Below are 21,520 nucleotides of genomic sequence, written 5' to 3' on the forward strand. Positions count from 1 at the left end.
TATAGAATCAGTTGTTTGATCCTCTCCTTTTCTTACATTTTTTTTCTCTCTCCAATTTTCTGCTTCATTATTTTTGTTCTAATTTCTAGAAAACATATCTCATTTTATTCTCCTACCATTCTATTGATTTTTTATGTATCCCCCATTATATTTCTGATTTCAGTATAGCAACTTGACCCCTTTTGGATGTAATAACTTTTTCCATATTTCTGAAAATTAAGTGATTTTCAGTTTTCTTCTGGTTCTGGTATTGCCTGTTTTTCTTTGGGGTTTCTTTTTATTACAACCTGTCTGGTCTCTATACTTGCTCTTTAGGGGTTGTCTCCAAATGGCAGGCAATCCCTGGCTTAATGAATGAGGGCCTCAAAAGCTGATTGGAAGCTCTCTTTGCAGGTGATGTTGGACTGTCCTAGGAGACAGTGTGGCTATTTTGTGAAGAAATCCTCAATTGTCAATATTTTTTTCTTAAGCTAGAATAAAGAAGAATCCAGTCTAATCAACTTCACTAATTCTTGAGCCTCTCATGGGTGTGAAGGCATGAAATGGCTTTCTTCTCTCTTTCCCCCTTATTTCTTTAGATTTTCTCATTTTCCAAGTCAGTTACCACTTATATATCCATTTTCAAGGATCTAAAATTTAAATGACATCTTTTATTCCCTGGTATTTCAAATGACATTTCCTTTGACCTCTTAGGTTTATTCTGTTTATTTGTTTATTTGTTTTTTTGTTTAACAACTCTTTTATTATCATTTTACTGTATTTTCAGGAGGGCACCAGGAAATGTTTGCATTCAATGTATAATGTTTACCCAGAAGTTGCATCTAATATTCTACATGCCTTTGAATTTAGGTTATATAGCTGATCGTATTGAAGAATACAATTTAGTATTCTACTCTTTTTATTTTATTTTTATTTTTTGTTAATCCTCACCCAAGGATATTTTCCCAATGATTTTTAGGGAGGGAGGGAGGGAGGAAGAGAGAGAGGGATGGAGGGAGGGAGGGAGGGAGGGAGGGAGGAAGGGAGGAAGGGAGGAAGGGAGGGAGGGAGGGAGGGAGTGAGTGAGGGAGGGAGGGAGGGAAGGAGCGAGCGAGAGAGAGAAAGAGAGAAACATCAATGCGAGAAAAACACATTGATTGGTTGTCTCCTGCACAAGCCCTGGCCAGGACCCAGGCCAGGGAGAAGCCTGCAGCCAAGGAATGTACCCTTGACTGGAATTGAACCCCAGACCTTTTGGTCCACAGGCCAATGCTCTATCCACTGAGCCAAACCAGCTAGGGCTATGTATTATTTTTTTGTAGGCAATTTTTCAAGATAATATGTCAACACTTTTTAAACACTTGGACGATATTCATATAACTCATTATTATTTCAAGTATAGAGCTTCTAATTTAATAAATCACCCCTCTCTCTTTCTCTCTGGGTCTTTCTCACTCTCTCTTGCTGTGTGTGTGTGTGTGTGTGTGTGTGTGTGTGTGTATTACTTATGCATAATGATTAGGGGAAATGCTACTGAGTAATTTGAATGTAGGCAGACTATCAAGATAACCAGTCATCTCACATTTAACTTATGCTTTTATAAATGTAATGCTTATGTTCTGTGAAGAGGGAGAAAATGAACTTCATTAAACATTAGGAAAAAACACATCTTTTATCTAAATAAATTAAAAGTAATTAAAAGGAATCATGAGTTTGTTCTTAATGTTTATTTATTAATGATATGGCAGTAGTAAATCCTTTTAATTCTACTGTCTTGCCCACAACACAGAGAGCCTTTCATCATAATGAGCTAACTTTCTGGGTTTAAGCAAAAAGCTAAGAGAAAGTGAAGGCCCTGTTTTTTTAAAAAAATATATATTTTATTGGTTTTTCATAGAGAGGAAGGGAAAGGGAGAGAGAACTAGAAACATCAATGAGAGAGATACATTGACCAGCTGCCTCCTGCACCCCCCTCCCCCCACCACCACGGGGGATGTGCTTGCAACCAATGTACATGCCCTTGACCAGAATCAAACCTGGGACCTTTAGTCCACAGACCGACGCTCTGTCCACTGAGCCAAACCAGTTTCGACCCTGTTTTGTTTTTCAATATCTACATTAGTCAGCTAGGATGCTTAGATTCTAATATCAATGGTGTCTGGCGATGAGTGGACATATTGCTGGGCTTAAGTACTTTAAAATTTATAGATTTCTGAAACTACTTTTGTTTTCTGCTCTGATTGCTTTTTGTATACGACAGGGTTGTAATCAGCTTGGCAGTACTTGGTCCTTTCATATCTGATATTCAGTCACACACAACCAGCTATTTTTTTCATTCAGATATGCACATTTCTCTTTCACACATTTTAGCTATACTCTCAGGAGGAGCCAAGCATGCTAAATTATGGTTACAGAAAATATATTGACATTTTCAAAAATCATTAAGTTTCAAAATTCTAATCAATAATACATAAGCTCTATTTATATTTACAGTCCACCCACAATTACAGATACAGCTGCTCTGAATCCTCCATTACTCCATTTGCATTACCATATCACCTTTCCTCTTAATCTGGGGGTTAGATGGTTGTTGACCATGTTGCTTGCATATTGCTGCCCTATTCTTCCCGTGTGAAATAACAGAGGGCCTGGGTTCAGGGAAACACAGCAGATAATCTTCATCTAACTATGAGGCATGATTACCCAAAACCAGTTACATACATCCTCCCCATCAGTACAATGGATTTGGTAGACATTGGGATGAAATTAAACAGAGAGGACTAGATGGGGTGAATATTATAAGAGAATATAATATAATAGCTAGGAATAAATTTAAGCAAGGAGATGAAAGACCTATACATTGAAAACTGTGAGACATCAGTGGAAGAAATGGAAACGGATATAGATAAATGAAAAGATACCCCATGCTCATGAAGTGGAAGAACTAATGTTAAAACATCCATACTACCCAAAGCAATCTACAAATTCAGTGCAGCTCCTATCAAAATTCCAATGACCTTTTTATAGAAACTGACAATTCTAAAACTTACCTGGAATCACAAAAGCCTTCAAATAGCCAAAGGAGTTTTGATAAAGGACAAAACTGTAGGTATTACACTTCCTGATTTCAAACTATATTACACAGCTATAGTAATCAAAACAGTGTAGTACTAGCATAAAAAGAGGTACATAGATCAATAGAACAGAATAGAGAGCCAAAAAGCCAAACTCATTCATGTGTGGCTAATTAATTTATGAGAAAAGAGCCAAGAATATATAGGGGGGAAATGACAGTCTCTTTAGTAAATAGTGATGGGAAAATTGGACAGCCACATGCAAAAGAATGAATCTGGACCACTATCTTATACCACACAAAAACTAACAAAATGGACTAAAGATTTGAACACAGACCTAAAGCCTAGAAGAAAACTCCTAGAAGAAAGCATAGGTGGTAAGCTCCTTGACATCTGTCTTGGTGATAATTTTTTAGATTTGACAGCAAAAGCAAAAATAAACAAATGGAACTCCATCAAACTAAAAAGTTTCAGTAAAGAAAACCATCAACAGAAATGTAAATGTAACCTACTGAATGGAAGAAAATATTTTCAAATTATAATACGATAAGGGGTCAGTATCCAAAATATATGAAGAGCGCATTCAACGCATTATTAAAAAACAGTCTGATTTAAAAAAATGGGAAGAGGGTTTGAATAGACATTTTTCCAAAGAAGATATAGAGATAGCCAAAAGGTACAAGAAAAGGTGTTCCACATCACTTATCATCAGGGAAATGAAAACCTAAACCACAACGAGATCAGGATGCACAGAGAGACTGCAGGGATGTACAAGCACAGAGTAAAGACCGTGTGAGGATACAGCAAGAAGGCAGCCATCAGCAAAGTAAGGAGTGAGGCCTCAGGAGAAACCAAACCTGCTGACATCTTAGTCTTGGGCTTCTAGACTCCAGAACTGTGTCAAAATAAATTTCTGTTGTTTAAACCACTCAGTCTGTGGCACTTTGTAATGGGTGCTCTGGCAAACTCAAGAAAAATCTTTCTCTCGCCATTCCCATTTGACTCTGCCAAATCACTGAGTGAGCCTCCAGACTCCTTTGCTTCACTAAGTAATTGTCTCTCTTAATTTTTACTTGACATCCAGGCCTGGACTCCTCATCACAACTAAGCAAGATGAGGTCCTCTCAGAGAAATTGGAGATTCCGGGAGAATTAGGGAATCTCCCCAATGTGGGCTCAAGGGCAGAAAGGTACAGCCTGCAAAGGTAAGCTGATAAAGCAGACACCCAGAATTGAACAGGTAAAGGAGACAGGGAAGCTTCTGAAAGGTTTCCTTTTTCTAGTCTAATAGAACTTTTTCATGGGCCAGCTGCATTCCACATAGTCTTAGAGATGGCCTGGTATTCTTATTACAAAATCTCCATTTCGATTATGTTATCTCAAGTTGGTTTTTATGACTTGCAACCAAAAGAGTCCTAAATAACCTAAGTGCAAAGAGTGGACATTCATGGGGCGAGGCCTGTACAGAAGATGTGAGAGGACTCCTGACCCTGGACCTCACTCCTGGCACACCCAGAAGTAAGAAGAGATAGCTTTGGTGGGGTCAGGAGATCTTACATGAGCAAGTAGGCAAGATGAGTCAAATTCGAGTTATTACTGAAAACGTGATCTCATTTGTACTCATAGCTTTAAAGGCCTGGGGAAATTTGAGTAACAGAGAATTGAATTACAAAGAAGGATAGGAACCTGTGACAATAGTGTCAGGCAGGTCAAAAGCTAGAATGAATTGGGATTTAAAGGAACTACTAAAGAAAAGAAAAGTCACTTCAGAAAGAAACACAAGATGAATCTGCTGGCAGTGTGTTATGAAATGGTTGGCCAGGACGAAAAATACGTTTTCCTAAACAAAAACAAAAAAAGTTTTTTAGGAAGAAATTGCAAAGTCAAAAAGGAACCCAAGGGAAGGCCTCTGGCCCAGCTGCTAGTAGGCCTCTGGCCCAGCTGCTAGTAGGAGGGGTAAAGGAGGCGGCTCATGCTTGTTCTAAGCTTGCCAATCCCGACCTAAGTCTGGGCAAGGCAGACCCAAAATCCATAATGGATGGTTCTGTAATGGGTTGAAGAGTAGGACAAGTGCTGGAGACCTGGCTTGGGAAGGCAGTAGGGGCCCAATGCACCAGCTAGAAACTCAGTCCCAGCCAAGGACCCAGAAGCAGCTTGTCCCATAAGATTTCCTCTGGCCCAGGAAGTGTAAGCAGAAGTGGCATGTGTTGATTTCAGACAGTTGCTTTTAGACTCAGAAATGGCTTGCCATTTCTTCTTTTTCTCAATCCTGAGATTAGCAGTGTTCCAGATAGAGGCTGTGCCATCGCCCTGAGTTCCAGGGAAAAAGCAATTTGAGCAAAGCTATACTGACTTGCAATGAACATGAAATATTATGAGAACTAAGTCTTTGTGTTGCAAGCCATTGTGATTTGGGGACCATTTATTCCTGCAGCATAACTTAGCCTTTGCTGACTTATAGGATCCATAGCACTGAATCTATACCACTGCAGGACCCACAGCACTGGAAATGAGAAGAGAGCATGCTGGTCACCAGGAGGAAACTGCAGGCTTCAAGGCATGGCAACGAAATAGTATTATAGGAAGTACTAAGGTAACCCCCAAAAGCTCAGGAGCCAATTTAAACATGAGACTTGCCTGGAGAGAGCAGAGTGTAAGAAATCCCTTGGATTAGCAAGTATATTATTAATTTTTACTCCAACTGAAAATGCAATGAACTGATGACGTCTGGTAACACAAAGGTTATATTAATGAAAGGATTTGAAGGGATTTTGAAATTTTGTTTTTAAACTAGGTTCTAAGCCAAAAGGTAAAGTGAGGATTAGGCTGACTTAATTGAGAAAGAAGATCAAATGAAGAGAAATTCACACATACTAGCTGAAACTACTATTGGTTTTGGTTATCGTCTTTGAACGTAGGACTCAGGATACAGTGCTTACTACTAATCCGGATGATAGGCTCCTGGGTGTCACCCCTTTTCACCTACTGTTTCTGTCTCTATTATAAAAGCCAGTTCCAACTCCCCACTGAACTGAAGTCTCCAGTGCAGCCTTGCTTTGCTTTATGGAGCTCCCTTTTGGGGGATAGGAAGTCTGTCCCCAAACCTTTGCTTGGGGGCATGGTCCTTGTTTGCCCCAGCACAGATTTCCAACCTGCTATCTGCCTGCCTCCTGGGTTCTGAGTCTCCCGCATTGGCCTTGCTTCCAGGCTCACTGCTCACTTTTGACGATATCAGTAGCATCTTGGGATCTTCTGGATTCCTCACATTTTTTTTGCTGGCCCGTTGCCTGGAATAAAACAGAGATTGTTGGGACCCCACGTCACCATTCTTTACTTGCCAACCTAAGACTCTGCATTTGCCCCCACGTTCCTTCAGGCTACCCTGTGCTGGGCCTGCCTGAGTAGCTCCTGTGCCCATCTCTCCTCTCCTGTGTCCAAGCTGTGCTCAAAACACCTGGGCATGTCCAAATCAGAGTGACAACTGGTGTGAACGAAAAGGAGATTCCATCTTCAAAATGACCTCCACTGTTTTCATGGGTGATCCAAATCAACAGGAAAGAATCCACCAGGAAGGTTTTGTAGGCAATCTCAAACATGGTCTTATGTGACTCCAACATGGGGAAAATCTAGCCTGCCAGGTGTCTCTAAGAAACAGGCCTGGGGTGTGGTCTGTCCTACCACAGGAAGCAGCTGTCTATCGCAGCTGCTAAAAGGCTTTCAAAGGAAAGGAGGTATTAATCCTTCCCTAAATTGTCTTTGCCTCTCTATATCTGGAAGAGGTTTCGGGCTGTGGCTTGTCAGGTTGAGGCTGGTCAGGAAGGCTAAATTAGAACTTTAACTTGAGCAATGCAATGAAGTTCACATGAAGTTGGAGGGACTGTTCTAGATAAAAGGAGACTAAAGAGTCATGAAAGCCAAATGCAATGTAAGATCCTTTGTTTGAGCCTAGAATTAAAAAAAAAAAAAAAAAAAAAAAAAGCTAAAAAGGCATTCTTTGAGTTATAGGAAAATTTCTTATGGTTTGTATATGACATTATTAAATTTATTAAATTGCAGTTAATTTTATTAAGTGAGATAATGATATTGTGGTTTTGAGAACAGTGTTCTTATCCTTAGGAGATATCTGTTGTCATCCTAAGATATTTAAGCATGATATTTTTAATTTAGTTTAAAGTGGCTCAAAAATTAGATTATATCTATTCAATATATCTATATCTATATCTATATCTATATCTATATATAAAACCTAAGTACTGTAGACCAAACAACCAGTCACAATGACGTTCACTGACCACCAGGGGGCATGCACGGAACACGGTGGGTGTCGGCAGAGCACAGAACATGGCGGGGTTGGCTGCAGTGAAATGGTGGAGCAGGTGAGCAGGGGCACCAGACCAAGGTGGGGCACTGGTTGCTGTTATCAGGGCGAGCCTCTGGTGGTTACTGAAAATTTTTTTCTCTGAGCCATGGCCCCGCTCAGAGCTTGCACCTGCTACCAGCTTTATCCTTGCTGTCACACGCTGTTGGCTGCTCAGTGCCATTTGGGGTGCAAGTGGCAGCTGCCACCCTGATAACCCTTGGGGGCTTCTCCACCTCCCCCTACTCCTGAGGGGTGATCGGGGCAGCAGCCACAGCTCGCACCCGCTGCTGGTGCTGGCCCCACTCACTCTGCGCTGTCAGTGGTTGCTAGTGGGGCCGATACCATCAGCATGAGTGAGCAGTGGTGGCAGGACTGGGGTTGCTGGCAGACAGGGGACTGGGAGCTGCGGCAGGAGGGGCTGGGCAGGAGCGCAGGGGATGGGCTGATGGGCCGAGACTCGCCCCTGTGCCCACCGCAGCCTCACAGCACATAGTGCCTTTCAAGGTGCACGAATTTGTGCCCTGGGACCCTAGTATGTATGTATGTATGTATGTATATATATATATATATATATATATATATATATATATATATAATATAGATAGATATAAATCTAGGTAAAGGTATGTAGGTACTTAGTGTGTTAGTCTTCCAACTTTTCTATAGGTTTGAAACTTTTAAAGAGGAAATTTTATGGCGACAAACCATTCAGGGAAGAGGCAATTATATGAGGAACTGTTGTAGAGGAAAAGGATCAGACTTATTCAGAATGCCTCCAGAGAGCAGAGGTAGGATCTAGGCATGGGGGAGACCAGAAAATAGATTTTGGCTTACACTAAAGGAAACTGTGTAATAAGACCTCACATAGTGGCTAGAGCTGGCTCTAGTAGCAGAGAGAAGACATAATTTTAAAAGTGACAATGTGCTTCTTTTCCGACAAAACACCAAATGGCGGATGATGCCGGTGCTACGGAAGGGCCCAGAGGCCCCGGGGGCCCCGGAATAGGAAGTCATGGTGGCTTCCGTGGAGGATTTGGCAGCGGCCTCCGGGGTCGGGGTCGCGGCCGGGGTCGGGGCAGGGGCCGAGGCCGCGGAGCTCGTGGAGGCAAGGCCGAGGACAAGGAGTGGGATCCCTGTCACCAAGATGGGCCGCCTGGTCAAGGACATGAAGATCAAATCCCTAGAGGAAATCTGCCTATTCTCCTTGCCCATCAAGGAATCTGAGATCATTGACTTTTTCTTGGGGTCATCCCTCAAGGATGAGGTGTTGAAGATCATGCCTGTGCAAAAGCAGACCCGTGCTGGCCAGAGGACCCGGTTCAAGGCATTTGTCGCCATCGGGGACTACAACGGACATGTTGGTCTGGGTGTTAAGTAGCCACTGCCATCCGCGGAGCCATCATCCTGGCCAAGCTCTGTATTGTGCCGGTGCGGCGAGGCTACTGGGGAAACAAGATCGGCAAGCCCCACGCGGTTCCTTGCAAGGTGACTGGCCGCTGTGGCTCTGTGCTGGTGCGCCTCATCCCTGCTCCCACGGGTATGGGCATTGTCTCGGCCCCTGTGCCCAAGAAGTTGCTGATGATGGCTGGTATTGATGACCGCTACACCTCGGCCAGGGGCTGCACTGCCACCCTGGGCAACTTCGCCAAGGCCACCTTTGATGCCATCTCTACGACTTACAGCTATCTCACCCCGGATCTCTGGAAGGAGACTGTGTTCACTATCAGGAATTCACTGACCATCTTGTGAAGAGGCACAACAGAGTTTCTGTGCAGAGGACCCAGGCTCCAGCTGTGGCCACCACATAATTAATTTTATACAAGAAAATAAAGTGATGATTTAAGCCTGCTTAAAAAATAAATAAATAAATAAATAAATAAATAAATAAATAAATAATAAATAAAAGTGACAATGTGTTTAACATGTCACAAAAGTGACTTAACATGATCTTTGGATTTTTTTACTACCTGAGAATGATGAGCAAAATTATGGGGGCTGCTTGAATTTTAAGCCAAGAGCAAGGGAAGCATATCCCCACTTACTAAAAGTTGTTTTTTTTTTAATTAGTAAAGAGTAAAACAAATTGTTAAATAGGGCTTGTTCAAAAATACTGAAAGAACCTGTCTAACCTTTACACATACCCTGTTTCCCCGAAAATAAGACAGTGTCTTATATTAATTTTTGCTCCCAAAGATGCGCTAGGTCTTATTTTCAGGGGATGTCTTATTTTTTCATGAAGAAGAATACGGTACACATTTATTGTTAAATGAAAATAAAGGAAATTTATTACCTGTATATGGTACGGTAGTACGGTAGTTGTCAACACAAACCAGACAAACTGTGAATCCTACAGTATCAAGAATTCACTCATTTATTCAGTGACAATCATGTCATCATCTTCTGGAACATCATCATAACAATCCAATTCCTGGTGAATTTCTTGTGACTCCATTTCTTTCAGAATCAGTGGACCAAATCTCTCATGTTTAGCCTAGGGGGGGGCCATATTTTCTGGGGATGCCTTATATTTCACTCAGAAGGAAACATGTAAATAGATTTTATTTTCGGAGGATGTCTTATTTTCAGGGAAACACGGTAGTAGATTGTAGAACCAGCAGTGTAAGAGATGACTCGACGTGGTGTATAGATATTACACCTCATCCTTATGAGTAGCTCAGAATGTCTTATATGCCTCATTTTCGCTCTCTGTCTCTTAACCTCTCACGTCTGTGGGGACTCTGTATGTGGTGTTCCCAGTTACATCTGTAGGTAGTTAAATATGGTCGTTTTCTCTTGTTACTCTATCTCATGTCTATTTGATTACTAGACCAGCTGGAAGAACCTAGAAGGGGAAACTTTCTTCCTCCCCCACAATACCCATTCATCTGTCAAAACTGAAAGGGAAATATTACTCAAGAGAGTGTTCAAAGGCACATATCTGAATAAATGCAACATAATACAAGTGAAAAATGGTTCAGTCCTAAATATCCTAAGTGTTCAGGAAACATATACATTTAAAAACTGATTGCTTTTTTTTTTTTTTTTTTTTTTTTTTACTTCTCTGTGTATCATATTCATCACTGATTTCCTTGATGAAGAGTTTAGCAAATGCAGAAATCGAATCTTAATTTTTGAATGCTTTGATTGCTTCTAATTGCCTTTTGTGTGTGTGTGTGTGTGTGTGTGTGTGTGTATGTGTTTTGTGTGTGTGTGTCTCAGTTTAATACCACAGAAAGCTTTTGAATCGTTTAGCTCTGGAAACATAAGCCCGTCACTTAATCACATAATGAGTGAATCACTGGCATTCAGGCAAGCCAGAAAACCTGACCTGGAAGTGTCTTTCTGAGGCTCAGCACTGGCAGAGTCATCTGTATTCAGCAGCTCCAATCATTCCCATCGTAGTGGAGATGCTCAGGATGCCCTCACAGCCAGGCATTTCCAGCCTGGCACAGAAACTCATCGCCTCATTCACAACTGAACATTCTGGAGACTGGAAGAAGCTTTTTGTCTTATTCCCTTTCTGAAACAATAAGGGACTCTCAATGCCTCGTATTGCCAGCCTTCTCTCCTGCCTCTCCCCACACCCGGCAAGGGGAACAATTTAATGCAAAGGTAACTTTAAAATGACATGTACTGAAAGTTCTGATTAGCTATTAGCTTAAGAATGCACACTTCAGAATTAGGCCTGGATCTAAATCCAGACTTGTTACTTTTAGTTTCACTCCCCGAGGAAAATTATTTACTCTCTCTGAGCCTTTATTTCTTTTAAAAAAATATATCTTATTGAATTTTTACAGAGAGGAAGGGAAAAGGATAGAGAATTAGAAACATCAATGAGAGAGAAACATCGATCAGCTGCCTCCTGCACACCTCCTACTGGGGATGTGACCACAATCCAGGTACATGTCCTTGACCAGAATCAAACCTGGGACCCTTGAGTCTGCAGGCTGACGTTCTATCCACTGAGTCAAACCGGTTAGGGCTGAGCCTCAATTTCTTCATCAACAGAATGGAGGAAATAATTTCTACCTCAAATGATTGTTGTAAGAATCAAAGAAGGTCATATATAAAGCACATAGCCTAGTTCTAGGCACACAGTAAGTGCTCATGAAATCTTAGCTATAAATGTTGTTGCTATTGTAGTTTCTATTTCTAAGTTCTGTCTGCTAATTATTCTGTACTCCCAACAATCGATGAAATCTTTGTATCTCATCAGTGGAAGGGAGTTTAAAATTGTTGTCTCCCGCCGAAGCCTGTTTGGCTCAGTGGTAGAGCGTCGGTCTGCAGACTGAAAGGTCCCAGGTTCGATTCCGGTCAAGGGCATGTACCTTGGTTGCGGGTACATCCCCAGTAGGGGGTGTGCAAGAGGCAGCTGGTTGATGTTCCTCTCTCATCGACGTTTCTATCTCTCTATCTCTCTCCCTTTCTCTCTGTTAAAAATCAATAAAATATATTTTAAAAAATTGTTGTCTCCCAATTCACTTAATTTACAGATAGAGAAACTCAAGCATCTGTAAAATATCTAAGAGGTCACTGACTGTCCAAGGTCTTATGGAATGACTGGCACAAAATGGTCAAGAATTATATAGTCTCTTGATTTTTAGACCAGAGTTCCTTCTGCTCAAAATACTGAAGTATTTTAGTTGTTCTTCAACATGTGAAGAAATCTTCTTGCTTTCATCTTTTTCTGATCATTTACACTTTTCTAGCTTGCTAGCATGTGAACTTTAGTCTAACCAATATACTTATATGAAAAAAGTGTGAACTGTGCAAAATAATTAAAAGGTGAAAAACCCACTTGGAATAAAAAATAGTACAAAACAATTAGCAGAAATTCATATGCAAAGAAATATTGTAGCATAATGACTTTATGATAAATGATGATAGGCAGTTTTCTTTCTAACTTTCTCACTGACCTTTTTTTTCAGGAAAAAAAATGATGTTTGATGGAAAATCTAATATATACTCTTCATGCATGTATCTGTGTCTATATTACAAAAATTTACTTAAGAAGTCTTTCTTTTTTCTAAATATTTCAGGTAAACAAGAATAAAGGTTTGGGAGAGGGAAAGGAGGAGCGAGACCTGGTGCTGCTTTTGCCCCGTGACAGGAGGGAGTTTACCAGGAATCAGACGATGGCTGCCTCTCTGCCGGGTCATGGGCACAGCCAGAAGAACTTCCACTTCAACTCAGAGCAGAAGAGAGATTACCAGTAAGTGAGTGATTCTTGCTGAGAGCTAAGACATTCCACTGGGAGTTGAGGAGGTGTGCTATTTCAGCATTACCTCAGTCTGTGCTGTTGGGCCTCTAGCCTCTTGCCTTGAGTGTCACAGATCACCCTGACCTGGGACGGCATAGCCCAGGCAGCCTACTGGACACATGAGCACTGTAATAGCACTGCTGTGCTTACTTTTATTCCTGTTTGTGTAAGCAAAATGGGCTTACAACAACTAATACAAGTAATGTGAACCTGCCAAGAGTGAAAAACCAAGTCTTCTTGCCTTTTTCACTTGACCAGATGTCTTGGAATTCTTGTACGTAATAAATGTAAATCATCTCATGTTTTCAATCATCATGTAGGATTCCACCAAATAAATGTATCATATTTAACTTACCCATTCTCTAATTGAAGGAAATTGCTGCCCCTTTTTCAATTTTTCTCTACTATAAATGAAGTGGAAATGACTATCCATGTTTACTTATTTTATGAACATGTGTGGATATTTTACAAGAATAGATTCTGAGAAGTAGAGTTCAGAACTCCAAGGATATGCTTATTTTAAATTTTGATAGATATTTCTAAGTTATCATAAAAAAAGTTGTGCGAACTTACAATCTTATGAGCTATATATGAAATCACCCATTTCTACCAGTATGAGAACACTGGTGTCAATCTATTTGATTTTTAACAACCTGATTGGTTACCAAGTGTAACTCATTAGTTGTTTTGCATTTCCTTTATTATTTTTAAGATTAAACATCTTTTAAAATTTTATCATTCTTTTTGTATGTGTGTGAATTATCTCTTCATTTCTTTTTAAAAAATGTTTTCATTGATTTTGAGAGAGAGAGAGAGAGAGAGAGAAACCTCGATGAGAGAGAAACTTTATCCACTAGCTGCCTTCTGAATCCCCTCCCTGGGGATTGAGCCACAACCACCAGAAATAGAACTAGTGACCTTTTGGTTTCTGGGTAGATGCTCAAACTTTGAGCCACACTGACTGGGGTATCTCTTCATTTCTTTTACCCAGTTTTACAATTTGTATCTTTTTAATAATTTTAGGTACTTTGAGTAACTTTTGTATTTTATACTTTGTTTTACATATTTTGTAAAGGATTTCACTAGGATCTTTTATTTTGGTGTCTGTTGACATATAGATCTTTATGGTGTGTTTGTGTGTGTGTGTGTTTTTAAGTAAGACATTTTTATTAATCTCTCCTTGAATTTGTCTTTCTTAGGAAGGCCTTCACCACTCACTCCAAAATTATAAAAATTGATGTATCATATTTTACTGTAGTTTCTTTCCAATATGGGCTTTTTTAAAAAAAATTGGTGTTTAGAATTTAATCTATTTGGACTTTGTAGGTATGATAAGTTACCGGCAGTTGAATTTCATTTTCAGAAGGATTTCCAAACCCTCTCACTTTAATAATTTTTGAGCAGTCTGTTCTTTTTACTCTGTTTGGAAATGCTCCCTTTTTATTGTCTTAATGTCCTTTTGTTCCTGAACTCCCCCCCCCCCCCCATTCCATTTGTCTGTGTCTTTACTCTGAAGCAATACAACCTTATCTAATATAAACTTAATATATTTGATAACTGAAATGTCAGGACCTCCTTCATTGTCCTTTTTTTATTATTCTTTAATGTTATTGTTCTTGTGCATTTTCTCTTCCATGTGAATTCTAAAATTAGCTTATCAAGTTTGATAAACCTCCTGAATTTATAGATTAATTTGGAAAGTTGACATCTTTAGAATATCAAGCCTTTCATCCAGAAACATGCATACTTTCTATCTATTCAAATCTTTTTTTATATACCATCAATATAATGTTTTAGTCTCTTCACATGGACCTTGCATTGTTCTTGTTGGTTTATCCCTGGCCTAGGGGATGTTTTTAAGGCTATTTTGCCATTGGGAATGGGATCTTTAGATTTTGTTTTTCTACAAAGAAAAAGATCTGAGGGGGGTAGGGAGAGCAGGAGTTGAAAGAATAGGAGAGAGATGAAAAAAAGGAAGAGAAATTGAAAGGTAAGATGAGGTGATGCAGAAGGAAGAGAGAGAGGAGAAATGGTGATTTTTATTGAATAACAGTAGGTCCTCAACGTTGTTTCATTATAATGTTCATGATATTTAAAAAAATCATTTTCATACCAGGACCACTTCTCCCAAGGTCTGCGTAGGCTTTCTCCAGGTACTCCAGTTTCCCTCCACATCCCAAAGATGTGAGCATGAGGTTCATTGCCGTATCTACATTGTCCCAGTTTGAGTAAGTGCAGGTGTGGGTGTGAGGGAAGGATGACCTGTCCAGGACCTTGCGCCCTGAGCTGCCAGAAGAGGGTGACCATCCAACATCCTGAACTGGACTACGTAGATTGGAAAATCATTATCTTTCTTGCCTTTATTGACCTTTCATGAATGTCTGTATAGCTCACATTTATTTCAGTGTCAACATTAGAGGTGCTTTGGGTCTTTATTTAGAAGTTTGGGGATGTTTTTGTGACTAGAAATACACATTAGGAACTTAACTCTTGTTTATATCCATTTGCCTACACTAACATTGGTTTCCTTTACCAATTTTAATGTTATTTTCTTAAAAGTCGTAGTTTCCAAGAACATGTTAAATGAGGACTTACTTTACCTCTTATTTGACATTGCCCTATGGCAGAGGCATTCTCAAGCACTGAGTCCTGCATTCTTCCGACAGGTGGCTCCTTTGAGAAAACTGACGTGTAGAAAGGTCAGCAGGGGAGCATGAAACAGGAAATGGAAAAGGAACAGGTTTGTTATGAGATCTGGGAACCCATCCCAGATTTCACTCTTTCCAGCTGTGTGATTTTGCTCCAGTTACCTAATTACGGTCCTCATTTGTAAAACTTGCATAATACCTCTCAGGTGCCGGTAAGGCTAATTAGGATAACATATCTAAAGTGTCTGCTGCATTAGAGGCCGCTCTCCAGGAGTGCCAGTTCCGACCTATGAACCCATCTCTTCCCCGTCCCCACTCCCACCCCTGCCTCTCTGCCAAGGCAATCCCAGAGACTGCTCCAGATAGCACGGGGCCTTCATGTTAACATGCAATGAGATGTTTATTGCGTGAGTGCCTAACACCCAGAAGTACATACCTAACATTCTTAAGAAACATTGTAGGAGAAGCAGTTGTTAGGAAGTGTGATCAGAGTCTGAAAAAACACACAAATCCCATAAGCCAAAAAAAAATCACCCATTTTTACAAAAGGAGGCGTTGAAATGTGAATCCTTATTCAAGCCCAAATCCCCAGTGAGAAACACCCTTTATTTGTACAAGGACAATGGTTCCTTGTCCTGAGACAATGCAGGCTACATAGCTCTGGGAAGCCTCAAATCCCCATGGCAATGGCAGCGGTCTCTCTGGGGACAGTGGACACAGTATCTGGAGGAACTGCACCACCTGACCCAGGGCCTTGGCCATTGAAAGGAGGCTCCTTTCCCAGCGGGAGCAGCAGGACAGTAGGACAGCCGTCCTGGCGACATCTTGTATTCGCTGCAGGGTCCGACCCCCCGGGGACGTTGTGCTTAGAAGATGAGGATGAAGATGAGGTTGAGAGAGATAAAAATAAGATATACTGAAATGCTCAAAATGAGTGTTCTCGTCTAGGGAGTATGTATACTTGTTCCCAAAAACGTTGCTCTTACTCATCGAGAAAATGTGCGAACTGGCCTGCATTTAAATTGTCCTGCTCTGCAGCTGGGAGCTGGGAGGAAATTAGCTCACCTCTCTGAGCCTCATTTTCTTCATCTGAAAAATGAGGTTAATAACAAGGACCTCGGAGGATTGCTGTGAGGATTAAATCACACAAATATAAAAATGTACTCAATAGAAATCAGACTTATTCTTTCATCATATAGGGAATTGCATTCAGAGCCTCTGAATGTCTTCTGTGATTCCGTGTTTCACTTTTCAAGGGGAAATTTGATTTGTGCAATGCCAAATGCCATATGATTCTGGGACTAGGAAAGAATATGTGTGGTAAAGCTGAGAAACTGTATTTTTTACTTTTTAAAAGCAGTGGCGGCCTCTCTTAAATACTGAGACTGGTGTCTATTTGTGACTTGTAAATTAACCTTGACCCATTGGATCTATATTCAAGTTGTATCAGAAGTCAACTGCTTCTCACCACCTTTTCTGCTGTTACCTCTTGGAATTGAAGCCATCATTATTGTTCTCCTGGGTTATTGCACATAACCTCCTAACTGGCTTCCCTTGTTCAGTTTTTTTTGTTTTTGTTTTTTTTGAGCAATGGCAATGTCATTGCAATAAATGCATCATCTCTGCAGAGGAATGCTTTGATCACAATTTATTGGATATTCACTTATTCAAAAAATATTTATGGAGACCCTACTATATGCTAGCATTGTTCTGGGTTCTGGTGGTACAGCAATAAACACTACAGGCACAGATCCCTGCCTCATAGAATATGTATCGTGAAAGTCACAGCGACCATTAAACAAATAAATAACCACAATATAGCAAATGCCAGCGGGTGATGGGTGCTGTGGATAAAAATAATGTGGAGTAAAGCGGAGAAAGGAGCACAGGCCGGGAGGGTTGTTATTTCAAAGATGGTAGCTGGGGAAAGTCCCTCTGATAAGCTGACATTTGAACAGAGACTGAAAGGAGAGGGACAAGGGAACCTTGTGGTTGTGCAGGAGGTGAGAGAGGGAAGGATATCCAGGCAGAGGAAAAAAACAGATACAAAGGCTCCGAGGCAAAACAAAGAGCCCAGAATGGCTCAGGCACAGTGAGTGAAGAGAGAATGGAGAGGTGGTTACAGGCATGGTGGGAAAGGGAAAGGGTTATGGAGGGCCCTGTGGGCCATCATGATAATTCAGACTCCTCCTCTGAGGAGCTGGCAGGCCACTAGAGGTTTTTGAAGGAAGAGATGAGGGTGATCTAATTTACATTTTAAAAGGATCATTCTGGCTAATCACTTGTGTAGAATAGTGAGTCTTGCACCAAGATCTTGAATATGCACCAATATTATGTTGGAGGCTTGTTGCTGGGCCCATCCCCAAAGTTTCCGATTGAGTAGGTCTGTTGTGGTGCAGGAGAATTTGCATTTCTAGCAAGTCCCTAGGTGATGCTGATACTGCTGGTCCAGGGCCATATTGTGAGAACCATTGGTGTAGAAAATAGTTTGTAGGAGGGACAATAATAGAAACAGGGAAACCAGTTAAAGGATCAGGAAAGAGATGATGATGGCTTCAACTCAACCAGCAGAGGAGGTGGTGAGAAGTGTTTGAATTCTGGATACAATTTGAATATTGATCCAATGGTATTTGCTGGGTGATTGAATGTAGGGCATTATGAAAGAAAATGATTTTAGTTTAAGCAACTTGATAATAAAGTTGCCATTTACTAAGACGGGGAAGACTGTTAGGTGGGGGTAGGAGCAGCTATCAGGAGTTTAGTTTGGGGACTATTAAATTTGACATGCCTACTTGATACCCAAATGGAGATGCCAACTAACCCTTTCTTTTTAGAAGGATCTAGATTTCAGGAGAGCGTTCTGGGCTGGAGATAGACTGGCAGGAGTCATTAGCATACAGATGGCTTTGTAGAGACTGGCTGAGATCATCACTGGAGAGAATGAAGGCAGAGAAAATGGTCAAGGACTAAATCTGTGTCAATCAGTTCAGTGGATAGAAACAGGGCAATAAGAGGGACCAAGAAATGAGACTGAGAAATTACCAGGGAGGTGAGAGGAAAACCTGCAGGATGTGGTGTCCTGGATGTCAAGGGAAGCAAGTATTTCAGCAAGTTCAGGTACCAAGCCACCTTGTCATGGCAGTTATCACCAGGAATCCACTGTGAAGGAGGCAATTCTGGTTAACATGGAATATGCCAAATTTTGAAGTGGATTCCTATGGATAAATGATTGTCACAAGAAAATCGTCACGGTGATTGAAATTTATTATTTTTTATATATACTTTTTAGCTGATTTTATTTTTGCAACAAAACTCCCCCATAGCATTGAAACAATTTATACACTGACCTAGACTAGAATCGTTCTTTCATCTTAAAGTGATCTATCTAACTCTTGCCATGAAAGCAAATTGTCCAATTTTTAGAGATGGAGCAATAAATCTTAGTAGTGGCTGGAAATTTGTATGGGCAAATTTGATAAATGTTTCAGGAAGTACAGAGTGTTTTTCTTGCCTCCTTTCCACTATTTTCTAACATTGGGTTTTGGAAGTCTGGTTTTATTTTTTGGAAAAAAAAAATTGTGGAAACAGTGCTTACAATTGTTCATTCCTCAAGCTCCAAGCAAGCCTGTCTTTAATCTTTCCCTTTCTCCAAGTACAGCAGGTTGGGCCTAGCCCACGGTTGTAATGCTGGGAGGACTAGGGAAGACTAGACCTGAGACCAGAGCAGGAATTGGGTTGGTGGCAGAGAGCAGGGAGAACATCATCTGGATTTCTTTCAGAAGCCAAAATCTTTGGAGGACAGTCTACCATTGGGGCTGAGAGATGGGTTCTGCCATTGGTCAGCTTGGGTTTGACTAGCCAAGCAGAGGATATGAAGAACACATGATCCAGAGCTTTATGCTGCTCACCCTGGTGAAATCCACCTGTGGGCGGATCAGCTCCCTGAAGTTCTTACTACCAGAAGCTGTTGCTTGCTTCTCTGTGAGAATTGCAACTACTGGCAATTCAGAACTAACTGAGCAGAGTCATTTGTTGCATCTGTTATCAAGGTATATCTGATGGCAAGTCAGCCTTACTCAGTAACCTCGCTATAGAAAATCCATTTCACGGAATTTCATATTGCTCAATTTTTGTGAATTACAACTTGCGGAAACTCATCTTCATACCTCAAATAGATGTAAAAAAAAAAAAAAAGTAAAATAAAATACACCACAGACTGTACTGCTCCTCAGTATAAGGAAAAATGCTAGTTGTAACTCAACATTATGTTTTCTAAGCACATTTGGTGACCCAACTGTCAGGAACTTGACTTTGCTCCAGAAGAGGTGAATGATACATACAACCCATTGCTGAATGGTACTCCTTTCAGGGGGGCTGTAGATGCTGTGTGCTAGATACTCCTCCCCATAGGAGCTACTGAAGCAGACTGCATGGAGCTATATTCTGCTTCTCTATAAGGAGAGAAAAAAATGTTTATTATTCAGGTTTACTTCTGAAATGGGTTATTAAATTACTTAGGACTAGGTAGATAATCTCTCCGTGTTTCAGTCATTCAACAAACATATTTCAGGCACTGTTCTCTGTGTTTGGGGTATATGAGTCAGTACAACAGACAAGTATGTTTGCTTTCTTGGAGCTTTCATTTTTAGGATGGTGGGAAAAAATAACTAAAAACATAGTGGATAGTTAAATTATGCAATATGTTAGAAAGCCATAAGATGCTATGGAAAAAGTAAAGGGGACAAGGTAAGTCACCTTCGAGAGATTGACATTTGCATAGAGTTGCAAGAGGTAAAGTAGTAAGGGTTACATTTTAGGAAGATCATTCTGTAGTAGGAATAGCTTCTTGAAAGGCAAGTTTGGGAACAAGGTGGCCAAGTGGGAGGCTGCCAGTGGTAATCCAGGCAAGAGATGATGATGACTCAAACCAGGTTGGTAGCTGTGGGGGTGGAGGGAAGTAGTGTGCATGAGAAGTGTCAACAGTGATACCAAGGATTTTGGTATGAGCAATTTTAGAAGGGTGGAGTTTCCGTCTACTGAAAGGGGGAAAACCTCTGATGCAATAGGTTTGTGAGAGCAAATGAGAACTTCATTTTTAGAATGTTACATTTGAGATGCCTGTGAGGCATCAAGGGGACATGCCAAGTAGGCAGGTGCATGTATGAGTCTAAAGTTCAAAAAAGATGTTGATCTTGAGATAAAAATATGGGTGTCATTATCATATTGATAAAGGAGTTCATTAAGAAAGTTTGGACAGGGAAAGAAGAAATCCAAGGACTGATCCCCTGGATGCTCCAAAATTAATAGGTCTTGGAGAAAAAGGGGAACTAAAATGAAGGCTGAGAAGGAATAACCAATGAGATAAGCAAATGAAAAAGAGTACAGTGTCCTGGGAGCCAAATGAAGGAAATATATTGAGGAGGAGGAAGTGATTAATCAAGCCACTGGATTTGCAGGTAAATTTTCTCCTCTGTAAAATGCAGGTAAAATTAGCACCTGCCTCATAGGCTTAAACAAGATAATTTATGTGAATGGCCAATCACAACTCCTGATGTCAGTAAGAGCTCAAAAATACTACCTATTATTTTTATTCCTAACACTTCTGAAAAATCATGGGCAGTAGTCTCTACATGGTTTCCCTTTCTATGGTTTCAGTTACCTATGATCAACTATGGTCTGAAAATATTAAGTGGAAAATTACAGAAATCAACAAATTATAAATTTAAAATTTTGCAACATTCAAGTAACGTGATGAAATCTCATGCCATCCCACTCTATCCCTTCAGGAACATGAATCACTCCATTTTCCAGTGTAACTATACTTTCTAACCATTAGTTACTTAGTAGCCTTCTTGATGTAGGTTATGAGAGAGAGAGATATCAATGATAAGAGTCATTGATCAGCATTGAACTGTGACCTTTTGATTCATAGGTTGATTCTCAACCATTGAGCCACACTGGCTTGGTGAGATCAAAGCACTTTCCAGACTTATCTACCCTTAGATAAGTCCCAAGATTTTATAATAGAACTTGTTAACATTACATCACAGACTGTCAAAATGAAACTTAAACATGTATTCCCCTTCTTCCCCCCAAGAAAATATGGTCTGTGATGATTACTTATACAGTTAGGTGCAGTAAGATGAGAGAAAAACTACTTGAAATTAAACTTGCTGATTATTTTTGAGATGCTTTCTAGT

The 21,520-nt window shown here is 40.5% G+C and overlaps 1 protein-coding gene, 1 long non-coding RNA gene and 1 pseudogene across 7 annotated transcripts in view; all 3 read left to right on the forward strand.

Moving 5' to 3' along the window:
• LOC311630437 (uncharacterized protein) overlaps positions 1-13,239 on the forward strand; it is a gene marked incomplete at its 5' end in the record, with an annotated part of 34,745 nt that extends 21,506 nt beyond the window's left edge. For 2 of the 5 annotated variants that reach the window (XR_014796378.1, XR_014796379.1), the window contains one exon: positions 12,452-13,239. Coding sequence is in view for 3 of the 5 variants with exons in the window: in XM_084899434.1 (XP_084755560.1) it covers positions 4,138-4,257; positions 7,351-7,428; positions 12,452-12,455 (202 nt within the window). Of the gene's footprint in view, positions 1-4,137; positions 4,258-5,486; positions 5,512-7,350; positions 7,429-12,451 lie in introns of those variants that run through there. The other 3 variants (XM_084899434.1, XM_084899436.1, XM_084899435.1) reach the window with 3 other exon arrangements.
• Positions 1-21,520, forward strand: part of LOC311630442 — a 930,538-nt gene that overhangs the window by 283,366 nt on the left and 625,652 nt on the right. The window lies entirely within an intron of this gene.
• Positions 8,337-9,220, forward strand: LOC311629706 (small ribosomal subunit protein uS5-like; annotated as a pseudogene). The gene has a single exon. The product of its transcript is annotated as a small ribosomal subunit protein uS5-like (transcript).

Source organism: Pipistrellus hanaki (genome assembly GCF_964339955.1).
Source record: "Pipistrellus hanaki genome assembly, chromosome: 11".
Classification (NCBI taxonomy): domain Eukaryota; kingdom Metazoa; phylum Chordata; class Mammalia; order Chiroptera; family Vespertilionidae; genus Pipistrellus; species Pipistrellus hanaki.